The 12,777-nt window shown below is 44.3% G+C and overlaps 1 protein-coding gene across 2 annotated transcripts in view; it reads left to right on the forward strand.

The window, feature by feature from the left end:
• The first annotated feature begins 875 nt into the window (after positions 1-875).
• The window catches only part of plcl1 (phospholipase C like 1), a 44,014-nt gene continuing 32,112 nt past the window's right edge, over positions 876-12,777 (forward strand). For both annotated transcript variants that reach the window (XM_018732386.2, XM_018732387.2), the window contains exon 1: positions 876-2,162. In XM_018732386.2, coding sequence (XP_018587902.1) covers positions 2,007-2,162 — 156 coding nt within the window. In that variant the 5' untranslated portion in view covers positions 876-2,006. The remainder of the gene's footprint in view (positions 2,163-12,777) is intronic.

A 12,777-nucleotide genomic window follows, 5' to 3' on the forward strand; every position in this document is an offset into this window, starting at 1 on the left:
GGTGACCATTGATCAAGGTAAGTAATCTGAATTGCTCCAATAAAAATTACCCTCCTTTATAAACAGGTAAATTCTTGCAAATAGTGTAAAATTGTCAGTCACTTTTGAGAAAAAGTATCAGATAAATGAAATGATGACAGCAGCAATAATAATAATAATAATAATAATAATAATAATAATAATAGAATCAGTTACTGTTAGTGATGTTTACCTTAAAGGACCCCACCTTAGGATAAGCAGTTGATGTGACAGTCAGTGTGTGACCTCGTTACATCACTGCTCAGTCTAGTGTTGCTGTCACCAGATCTACACAAGACTAAATTAGGCAGAAACATTTGACACTTTCAGGTTTTTCACCCAGACCCCCACGCAAGTCCTCCCACTTCACATTTTTATTGTCTTCACTTTATTACACTGAATTCACGTTTTTTGCACTACTGATGTTGATGTTGCTAGAGTAAATGATGTCTTGTACAAACGATAACGGTAAGGCAAAGCCCTGGTGAAGGTGAGAATTGTTTTACTGCAGTTGTAGTACAGGATGTAGTAAAGTCACAGTGGAGCTCTGTCAAACTGTCACACACCGTCACACACTGTAACATTGATCACAACCTACACACCTCTCACTAGTTTAATTTAAACTGAAATGTAGGTGCAATTTGCTGCCTGTCACTAAGAAAATCTCATTTATATGTCATTTATCTTTCCCCCGTTAATACAAATCGCTCAGGACCCGTAGCGTAGTTCTTGCGTCAACAAATCCAGCTTTTTACATGTTCATTTTCCACTTTCACCTGGGATGCAGAAAACTTGTATTTTGCTGAATCACTTAAACTTTTTTTTTTTTTTTTTTTTAACTAAAATGCTCACTAGGTGTGTTTTGGTCACTCGGTCGGTGATCACAGATCTCAGCCAACTCACTGCACACAAAAAATACCGTCGCTACTCAGAGAGAAATTTGATCCAGACCAGTATTCTCTGTTTCGAAAGCATTCCTCTAACCTCTTCAATCCGATTCCTCTAACGGAAAAAAAAAAAGAAAACTTTAACGTGTTCTCCCGTTATTTCCCACCGAACCCCGGCCTTCGAGAACATCTGGAAAGTGACCAAAACGCGACATATTCCAGAATAGGAGGCGAGGCTCCGCCCCCTACAATTTGGTTCGCTGGAGTCACATGTTGTTGCGCGTAGATTTCCTGTTCTTCGCGTTGATAGGTCTGCCAGGTCATCAATCACAGACATGGGCGGGGCGAAGGGTTGGATTGAGGGGGGTGGTCCGGAGGAGGCGCTGCTGTCAAATGTGTTCCTCATTCTTGTCAAAAGCCGCCGCCGCTTAACTTGTGGGCAGCAGCTCCGCTCCGGGAAATGTACACATGACCTTAAAACAAACATGAAAAGCGCGTGTATCTTCCGAGGAGAAGGCACCGCGCAACCTGAAGCTCCGTTTATTTCGGGTTGGAAAACCGCCTGGTGAGTGGCGCTCCGATCGGTTAACCCTTTGTTCTGGATGCGCTCGCGCGCGCTGCTGGCTGTTAGTGTTAACTTTGCTCTAAGTCTAAGCGATTTCGTCCTTTTTCCTGAGAAACAAAAACAAAAAACATAACAATTGTGTTGGCGAAATAGAGCGAGGGCACTTGTTGCGTACAGATCACCCTTGAGCAGCTCTCTTAGAATTCAGTGTGGAAGAGAAGTCAGAACTCGGACTTCACTTGATTCAATGATTGATGCTCTTCCGAAAGTGTGCGGCTCGATTGCAGAACACGCAGTGTGACTGAGTAAGTGAGTGTTGGTGTGTGTGAGAGCGAGCCGGAGCTGCGCTCTCGGGATGTGAGACACACGGAGCGGGTGAATTTAACACACGTTGGAGTCCGAAGCGACACGGTGACGGTCCCCCTGTGGACGGAATGACAGTGCGGGGGGACAACATCATTGTGTCGAGCGCCCTTTAGAGTAGAGAAGAGAAGAGAAGAGAAAAGAAGAGAAGAGAAGCTCTGCACACCGTTGGGATGTCGGAACGGGAGGCCTGTGGCACTGAGCTCTGCGGGGAAGGGCTGCCCAGGGCGGCCCGGCGGAGCGGAGTGCTGCTCCCGATGGCTGAGGACGCGGACGCCGTGACCCCGGAGGCGGGAAAAGCGACGCCCCGCAGGAGCAGCATCATAAAGGTACGACCTGGGTATCTCTTCTCTTCTCTTCTCTTCTCTTCCCTTCTCTAATTGTTGCTGTCTTTGTCCACCACCAAGATTTTAGTAATTTAACTAGGTTTTTTACTTTACCACGCGACAATCAACTTTTTTTTTTTTTTCCACATCAAACTATTCAGCTGTGTGGATCTACCACTGATTTGGGTGAACAGGGAATTACTTTAGCATTTTATTTTTTTTTTCATTGATTTAGTGAGCTGACACTGACGGTATTTTGAAGGTATCCTCAGTACAGGGTGGCACTGAATTGTTAACATAAGGCAAGTCATACAGTATTGCAGTACATTACTGTGTTCATTGTATGTAAATGTTCACAGCCTCAATACACGCTTTGAGATGTCAGTTGAGTGTGGGGTTTGGGGCTTTTCTCTAATAAAACGTCGTCTTTCTCACATCGAGGACTCCGATACCCTTGGCTGATGATCCTTCTAGCTGCACATCAGGCCCCCTGCCTTGTTTACAACATCCACTCATTTCACATGCTCTAAGGGAAAAGTGAAGATGGTGTCAGATGGAGATCCTGCTGCAGTGCGTTCCAATAACTCACCAGTTTCTCCAGATGTTTTTGCTTTTATACCCCGCGAAGGTGTTTTATTGCTATCGCTACAGAATGTGCCAGATGAGCGCGAGTCCTGCCGCACGGTGAACGCCTCATGATCGCCGGGCTGAAGAATGCGTGGGGTGGCGTGTGCGACGCCACTTTCTCCGGCCGCGCGACTTCCTGGCCAGACATGGACCCCCCCCACCCCCCACTCAAGACACACAAACACACACAGAGCATCACAGTCACAGCTCATACTGAGAATGAAGGCTTTGCTTTGGAACCTCATCTCATTGTTTTTTTTTTTTTTTTTTCTTGACCCATAATTCTGAAGACATGTAGGATTAATGAAGATTCTTACACGTGACCCTAAATACACCCTAAGACAATGTATGTAATATAGAAACAAACCAGTCATGTCTGGCCTCAGCGATGCACAGAAGGAAAAATGCAAGTTTTTCTTTTTAAACAGGGCTGGATTATTCCAAAACAAAACTTTTTCATAATTCACCTGCTGACCGCGTATTAGTTTTGCACCTGAGGTATAAAGGTCTTTTTTTTTTCAGTTACTCTTCTTGCGTTTGTCATCGTAACAAAATGTAATGATGTAAGAGAGGAGCAGTTGGACTGAACACTCATTATATGACACATGAAGGCCAGCTTTCTTCACGATGAGCACATTCCCTCTGATGTTATTGCAGGGGTCAAATCATCAGTTGTAAATTCTAATAAATTTAAAAAAAAAAAAACATGCAGTTCTGGTATATCTGAAATTGAGTTAATATTTAAAAAATAATGCTTTGTTACCCCATCCTGGATGTGACCCCTCCCCCCTTCAGCCTTGCGCCCTGTGTTGCCGGGTTAGGCTCTGGTTTGCCGTGACCCCACTTGGGACAAGCGTTTTCAGACAGCGTGTGTGTGTTTGTGTGTGTGTACTTTGTTGCAGTGCAGTGATATGGTATTAAAGTTCAGAGGGATACAAGTAATGAACAAAAAGCAGAGATGTAGTTCATACATAAAAGTTCAGTTTGTACAGAGAAAGAAAATGCAGGATGTCTACGGTCCCTTTTATATTGTTACACAAAGCTGTTGGTAAGGGTCCAGTTTTTTGCTTTCTCATTACACTTGTCCTGCACAGACCCACGTTTCCGATGGGCCACTTAGGTTTTCGAGCAGTGCTGTTTTCACATAACCATGTAAGGTCTGTTTACCAGCAGATATATTTGCAGTAGTGACATTTTTACAGTGACACAAGGACATTCAATTGACTTGCTGATACTGGTGTGCTGTGCTTTCCACTTACCTTTGTGATGGAACCTGAAAGGTTTCTTTTTACTCTTACCCAGCTGCTTAGTGCTATTTTTGACGGTGTTTGTTGCAGGTGGGTTTTATCAGACGGATTACACTGGGGTGCAGATGAGCCCCCTTTGAACCCTTACGTGATGCACTTTAGGGTTCAGGTGCTCCTTGACTTATGATGGGGCTCTGTTCCAGTGACCTTGCTGTGAGTCAATCTTGTCATAGTCCACATATCTTCTCATACTCTATAATATACACAATAATGAAATATAAACAATTAAAATGCACAAATTCTTCCTTAGAGGGGTGTGGTGGCACAGTGGGTTGGACCAGGTTCTGCTCTCTGGTGGGTCTGGGGTTCGAGTCCTGCTTGGGGTGCCTTGTGATGGACTGGCGTCCCGTCCTGGGTGTGTCCCCTCTTGGGTGTGTCCCCTCCCCCCTCCAGCCTTGCGCCCTGAGTTGCCGGGTTAGGCTCCGGCTCCCCGCGACACCGTATGGGACAAGCGGTTCAGAAAATGTGTGTGTCTGTGAATTCTTCCTTCAGTAATATGGCTTTTTGTAGTATTTTTTGCTAATTTCACTCTTTGCCCGGGTCAGTAAGAAATATGGTTAGTCTCAGCAGGATGGCCAGTCGATGTTATCATACAACTGAAGGGACAGTGAACGTAAACGTCAGGACTCAATAATTACATTATAAGGTTGATGGGATGGCCGTCGTAAGTCACATATGTCGTCAGTCGATGATGGCCTGCGCTCCTTCGTCTCTGTACTAAATGCACTCTCACGACAGCCTTGGAAAAGGTTAGGAAATAAATTCTTTGTAGTGATCATCTGCGATTTCAGAACTATTTTACATGCTGTGGAAGCTGTTTATATACTGATTCAGTTGCAGCAGTGTTCGGCCACCTTGTGTCTGTGCAAAAAACAAAATGTTCTGGGCATTCTGAGGAAATTCGCATTGTGCTTAATTTAATGTTGTGATGCTGTTGCTCTTTGTATCTGGTTTTGGAGACAATTTTGAACCACTAGCAGGCTTTTTTAGTTGTATGAGTCTCATATATAGACCTTAACAAAAGCTTTTAAAAACATGAATAAGTGAATAATAATAATAATAATGATAATACCAAACTGCCTGAGTCATAACTGACTTATAGTGGCTCATGGCTTCTTCAGCAAAAAAAAAAATATATAGATTTTTAGACAAAAAATCTTTTTTTTTTTTCAAAAAGAAAACATGTTTTACATCATGCAGTTTTTTTTTTTTTGTCCAATTTTCTGTTTTACAATTTTCTTTTCGTTGACGGAAGGTAAGTTACAGCCGTGAGTAACTGCCACAATAAAATTTAATTTTCATAAGATTCTTTTCCTGTTGACGTTATAGAGCAGACTCTCCGATACACTGGCCTTCCATCCAGGGTGTGCCCTGCCCCATGCACAATGCTTCCAGGATAGGCCCCAGACCACTGTGACCTGGCACTTGAATGTATAAACACTATACTTAAAATTACTACCTTTTAGGTTTATATTCACCCCATAATTTACCCTAACATCCATATTTGTCCGTAGTGAATTCATAACTGTGTGCTCTCATCTCTGAGCAACCACATTGTTTGTCTACTTTCTTTTTTTTTCCTTTCTGTATCTGTCCTCCTGATCACCCCCCCCAGTGCAGACGTGCCTTACTAGTGGCAATTATTTGATAACAATGGGGGTCTGGATGGAGGCCAGCAATAATGACAAAGTGGCTCCTGTATGAATGAGTGTGGCCGTGTTGTTCTGCGGCCATGTGGTTTAGGACTGGTGCTGTCTGTCCCCCAGTGTTCCCTGGGTCACGCTGTTGCTGGTACCACAGTACACTGGGGGCTCGGTCTACGATTTGATTCAATCAGCATGCTAGTCATGAGGCTGTGTGTTTGTGTATTTCTGTTTGTGTCTGTGTATGATTCATCAGTTCCATTATAGTTCATAAAAAGTTCCATGATCCGGACGTCTCCACTCTAGCTCCTCTGACCTTCTTCAGGAACTTAGAATTCTTCAAGTGTGGCACCAACTAGACATGCGGGAGTGTGTTTGCAGGAGCATGTCTACAGATGCCGAATTGACAATGTGCGTGACTGGCAGAGCATGTGTGGGCACGTGCAGGTATGACCTGTGTGTGGAAACATCCCCCTGCTCTCTTGGCTATGTGAGTAAGGTGTTCGTGGTTGCTGGTAGGTGCGTCCCATGTGTGCCAATGCGATCAAAGTGTCTTTGTGGGTACCAGCGGAACTGCCTGCCTGTTCCAATCTTGTGCCTGGGACTACAGCCAGTTATGACTTGATACTGCAAATTCTCTGAGAGGAGCAAGGTGGAGCCAAGGGAGAGCCAAGGTAGAGCCATGATGCAGCTATGGTGCAGCCAAGATGGAGCGATGGTGTTAGGTGCCCTTAAAGAGAAGGAGCAGGTGAGAAGGAGAGGGATCAAGCACAATTTGAGATAAAGTGAGGGGCAATAGGGGCCAAGTGATTCCAAATATTAACTGGTTGTGAAACTGCAGCAGTGTGACATGCAAAGTGAAACTGAGAAGAGGAAATTTGCATGTGCAGTGATGCGGACTCTTCAGCGCAAGGTGATGAACTCCACCTGTGGTGAGAAATCTGTGTAGCGTGACACTAGAACTTTCTCCACACTCTTACGAGAACTTCACATTGTTACAGCCATATGTAATCTTCACCGGGACAATTCTCAGGTCAACACTTAAACCATCATTTTATTTATTATTTAATTTTTGCCAGATTTGGAAAGTAAGTGCATCCATCTTTGCAATGCTTCACCTTCACATTTTTTTTTCATTTTTGACTCAACCCCCATGCACTCACTATGTCTAGCACTGGTCCCCAAAACTGCTCTCTTTTCAACAGTCATGGCACTGAGAGGGAAACTGAAAGTAGTTTAGCTGAGGGAATGTTTAGTTCGCGCAAGTTCCTCAGGTACAGGACCCACATGATTGTGGCTGAGAGGGGCGTGGCTAAAGAGCAAGTTCATGTCGACTTTTTTCTTTCACTACAAGACTCTACTGCGGGAGGAAGACAGCAGGCAGTGTGTAACTGTGGTTAGCTGGTGTTGCGCTGTTTTGTTTTACTATTTTCTCACTTGGTTTTCCCCTCACTTTCCATTTGAGTGCCCTTCTGTGTCTCTCTCTTTCCCTCTTTCTATATATATTGTATGTACATACATATTTAAATTTTGGTGGCACAGCGAGTAGCGCTTCTGTCTCACAAAGCCTGGGTGGTGCGAAAGGACATAGGTTCGATCCCCTCTCAGTCTGTGCGGAGTTTGCATGCTCTCGCCGTGTCCATGTGGGTTTCCTCCCACACTCCAAAGACATGCTGTTCAGGTTCACCCATAGTGTGTGAGTGACAGAGAGAGTGTGTTCCACTGATGTATGGATGGGTGACCAATTGTAAGTAGTGTTTCTAGCAGTATAAGTCACCTTGGTGAATAAGGTGTGTGGGCTGATACAATTACGTAGAGTTCATTGGAAGTCACTTTGGAAAAAAGCATCTGCTAAATGAATAAATGTAAATGATGCCGCTCTTGAGAAAGTCAGTGAAACATATCGTTTTCTTGCTGGTATGCAAGTAAGAACTGCCGTACTTTTAGCTCTTTGAGTTAAGGAGCCAGGAGGAGTGTGTGGAATCAGGGCAGGAAGAGGGTGCCACTGTAAGCAGGCTGGAATGCAAAGTCAAGAGAAGAGAACATGACGTCAGCGCAGTTCTGAGCGGCGACGTCAGCCTGGATACTGGAAGTCCAGGGCAATCTGTTTACCCCTGACATGCAACCAAACTTTGGGCAAAAAAAGTGAACTTATAATGATTTTACCCATTTATACAGCTTGATCATTTTTACTGTGTTGATTCATTGTAAGTACTTTGCTCAAGGATGCTACAGCAGAAGGTGGAAACTGAGTCTGGGTCGTTCAAGGTCCTTCCGGTTCAAGGTAGCAGCTCTAACTACTGTGTTCCCTGCTCCCCCCCTTTCAGTTGTTTCAATTTGCCCCTTCTTGTCAGCAAGGGATTACTTCTGGCAACCCTTCCAAAACATGTTAACTCGGTACCTTCTGATAGTTGACTCAGACATTTGGTGACCCCAAGATGACACCGAATGCTGCAGCTTTCCAGCTGTAATCCTTGGATCCTTTTTTTTTTTTTTTTTTTGCCTGTCACAATTTTTTTAATTGTACTTGTGGACAAGACAGACTTCATTCCTGGTGTGTTAAACATTCTGTGTAGTTTTGCATTTCCTCACTATTAACATAATTTGTCTAGGTGGTATTTTTAATTTTTGATGCATTCGTTTTGTATCCGTGACCTGACTTGTGAAACTCGCCAATAATTTAAGTCCAGTCCTTACCTCTTCTCCATAAGGTTTTATATGTGTGTGTGTGTGTATAAATGGGTAAATAATTGTAAGTAGCTTAACATTGTAAGCTGCTTTGGTGAAAAGCATCAGCTAAATAAATAAATGTAACTATAAGTGTGTGTGTGTGTGTGTGTGTGTGAGTTATCTGTAGATGAATGATTTTGATAGAGTGCGTGACTGGGAATGCGTTTTGGCCGTGGGGTCCTATGTGAAAAGAGGAGCGAAGACATTCAGAGAATGGAGAAGAGAGATTTCCATCATGGGAGAGCAGTGTGAGTGGAGGCTGGGCAAACATATGACTGAAATCTCTCCCATTTAGCTGTGTAATCTGATGAAGTCTTATGTAATTTCCTGCCTTGTCTCCCTGCCTCACGGTACGTTTCCTGTGCCTCCGTCTCGCAGCCTAAAATACAGTTGTTAAGCCTCCCGTCTTACTCACACACTACAAGGTCACAGGTCACATTACACAGGAAAAAGTTTGTGAACCCCTTGGAATTATCTGCATTTTTGCACGATTGGCTCCGAAATGCGATCTGGTTTTCATCCAATTTGTAATAGCTTAATAAATAAATTTTATATATATCAAATATGATCTCTTATGTTTAGTAACCAGTGCAACCTGCTTTTTTGACAAAAACTTCAACCAAATGCTTCCTGTCGCTGCCGATCAGACCTGCACAGCAGTCAGGAGGTTTTGTAGCACATTTGTCTGTTCAGAACTCTTTCAGTTTCTCTATATTTTTGTGTGGGGGGAGGGGGGGGGAGGTGTGGTGTGGTGGTGCAGTGGGCTGAACCGGGTCCTGCTCTCCGGTGGGTTTGGGGCTCAAGTCTTGCTTGGGGTGCCTTGCAACGGACTGGCATCCCATCCTAGGTGTGTTGCCCCTCCCTCCAGCCTTACACCCTGTGTTGCTGGGTTAGGCTCTGGCTCCCTGCGACCCTGAATGGGACAAGCAGGTGTGTGTGTGTGTGTGTGTGTGTGTGTGTGTGTGTGTGTGTGTGTGTGAGTAGTTCTGTGGTTCAGAGGAAAATGTCAAGTATGCAAAAGTTCTCACACCAGACTCCTGTGCTTTAATTCTCTATCATGTGTCCTGATTTATCTTCCATTCTTTCTTACTTCCTTACTTCTTTTTCATCTTTCCCTACCAAGCTCTGCCTTGCTGATGGTTAGAAGTGGACAGGCATTTCCTGTCCATCTTCAAGAGTGAGAATGGCTGTGACCCAAGCACCCCTGACCTCGACAGAGAGACTGACTGCTGGTCTCTATGGAGACCACGGTGCAACTCAGCTTTTCGTGGCTGCCATCCCACCCTCTTCTCTTTCTTTCTTTCCTTTCATGTCACCATTTATTCCCGTGTTGCTATGTGAACTGACGTGAAGCTGCTGAAAAGATCACACAACGACATACTACAATAATAACACCGTCCCACAAGAATAGCAAGTTGTCATGAACCTCCCGTGAACTAATCCGTCCTTCTCAGGTTCTTCCTCGCTCTGCGTCTGTGTACTGGGTGCGTTGCTTCAGTGCCGTATTTCCTCGCCGAATGTGAAGAATGCAAAAGTGGACGAAGGACTGCAATTAAGAGACAAACAGGGAAACTGTAACAAACAGATGGAGACAAGAGACATGAAAGACAGCAGACTGACACGAGTAGGTTGGTAACGTTTACCGCACATGAAGGCTGGCACACTGTTTTTCAGGAGCAAATGTACGGGCAGCAGCTTACACGTAAACACACACACACACACACACACACACACACACACACACACACACACACTGTCAGCTTGTCGTATTCACAGAGCTGGGCATCCAGGATGAGAGATCAACAGGTGAATCAGTGGATGACATACAGGGGTCAGATAGGACACCACCCAGACTTTATAAATTCTGACTCCTTGTCACACTGGTAAATTTAAGCATTGATTTGTTTCCCTTGAACCTTCAAGTCAGTGTATTTTTGGAGCACAGCAGAGCAGCAGCAAGTCCCTTATTGGTTAAGGACATCTATCAGTACCTGAAAGTTAACATTTCAAGTTCCGGGAGCATCCGTGCAGTTTTGTGGTTGAGAAAATCATTTAATTTGAATTGCGTCATGCAGGTGTGTAACTAGTACAATTGTTACACACCAGTGTGAGCTGCGCAATGATAGTGGTAACTAGTAATAGTGGTTTCATTTCTGTCCAAGACAGCAGCAGCTCCTTTTCTGTCCTCTTGAATTCTCTTGCGATTCTGCTGAGACACACACTGAAACACGTTTAAGCATGGAGTTCCCTGTCTTTCTCATTTATTATGGAAGCCCCCCCCCCACCTTTACCCATCCTAGTACTATACCCAGTATTTATATACTCCACACATGCTGATATTCAAAACAGCCCCAGGTTTGTACTTGTGCAAAACAAGCCCTAATTAAAGCAATTAAAAGCTGTATGGCATGAAGAGCTGCTTTGCTCAGTTGCTCTTTGAGCCGGTGCTTCATTAGAAGCCGTTCTCCCTCACTATATTCCCTCCATCCCTCGTCCTTGGCTTGGCAACGTGCATTTGGCTGGCGGGGGAGTACAGGTTGGATTGGTGTGTGGGGGACAAGTGTGTGAAGTGAATGGGAAGAGCTTTTTCATGAGGTCAAGCGGCCAAGGTGATGGTCATATGAAGATGTTTGCTCTAACACTCAATGTCATCGCCACATCCTCATAATTGAACCAACAGTCCCTGCTGGCATCGTCAAGCACGTGGATATAATTTTGTAACTTTTCCCAAATGTGTGCATTTATATTATTGAATCTCTAACTTAGATTTGCATTTATTTATTTAGTGTCTCCCAAAAACAATGTACTTCTCAGAGAATTATGCAAAGTCCATTACACCGACAAAAGGAAAGATTTGGATGCAGACACGTGATTTTTAAGTACAGTCAATTTGTCACATTCCACCATATAGACCAGTATACTTTACACGAGCAGTTGCATATAAAAAATTTTAAAATATACACACACACACACACACACACACACACACTCACCATCTGAAACCGCTTGTCCCATATGAGGTCGCGGGGAGCCGGAGCCTTACCCGGCAACACAGGGCATTAGGCTGGAGGGGGAGGGGACACACCCAGGGCAGGACGCCAGTCTGTCGCAAGGCACCCCAAGTGGGATTCAAACCCCAGACCCATTGGAGAGCAGGACCCAGTTCAACCCACTGTGCCACCACACCGCCCACAAATTTAAAAATATTAATTTTAAAATAGTTTAAAAAAGCAGATAAAATAGTATATGTCTGCTAAACTAATAAATATAAACATAAATGTTTACCAACCTCACTGGAGATCTGGGGAGAAATGAGTCTGAAAGTGATGATTTGAGACCCTTGCAGAATGTTGAGAGCGAATCGGCAGTTCTGAGTTGAATGCTCTCTAATTTTTATTTTTGCGATTTCCATCGTGTTTCCAGCTTAAGCACTTTTTTAACAGTATGGTTTTTATTCAGAAAATGTAGAAATGAGTTTAATGTTTCTCAGGTGTCAGGGGGCGCGGTGGTGCAGTGGGTTGGACCACAGTCCTGCTCTCCGGTGGGTCTGGGGTTCGAGTCCCGCTTGGGGTGCCTTGTGGCGGACTGGCGTCCCGTCCTGGGTGTGTCCCCCTCCCCCTCTGGCCTTACGCCCTGTGTTGCCGGGTAGGCTCCGGTTCCCCGCGACCCCGTATGGGACAAGCGGTTCTGAAAATGTGTGTGTGTGTGTGTTTCTCAGGTAGAGCCAGCTGAAAGGCTCTTCTGTCCTATTTTGGGCAGTAAGTGATATGAGAGAGTTGGGGAAACACAGACACTGCACTGCATTTTCAGTCATACCATCAAACATGGTATTTTGCAACAGTTTATGGTGAGACTGATATACATTCAACTCCTAGTGAATGTATTTGCAGTGCTGCTTACAGACTCCCTAAATGCTGCTCCCTTACCTCTTTGTTGGACCTTGTACTCTCATTCACAGTGACCCGACACTTCTCTCCACAATGACCTGCAACGTTAAGCTACAAGCTGTAGTTATTTACCCATTTATGCAATTTTACTGGAGTGATTCAGGTCAGATTCCTTGTTCAAGAGTACTACAGTTGCAGGCTGGGTTCAAACCTGCGACCTTTGGATACAAAGGCAGCAGTTCTACCAGCTACCGTTTTTTTCATTTACTAGACATCTGTCACTCATTCTCTTTAAGTGTAAGGAAAATATATTTCTAATGTGTTTAGTAAATCCTTTTATTTTTCAGTTTGTGCTGCTGATAAAGGAAGAAACAGTCTATGGGCGAAATGAAGACATTTGGTACTTTGTGTTTTTTTCCGCTAT

The sequence above is a fragment of the Scleropages formosus genome, chromosome 1, assembly GCF_900964775.1.
Source record: "Scleropages formosus chromosome 1, fSclFor1.1, whole genome shotgun sequence".
In the NCBI taxonomy this organism is placed as follows: Eukaryota; Metazoa; Chordata; class Actinopteri; order Osteoglossiformes; family Osteoglossidae; genus Scleropages; species Scleropages formosus.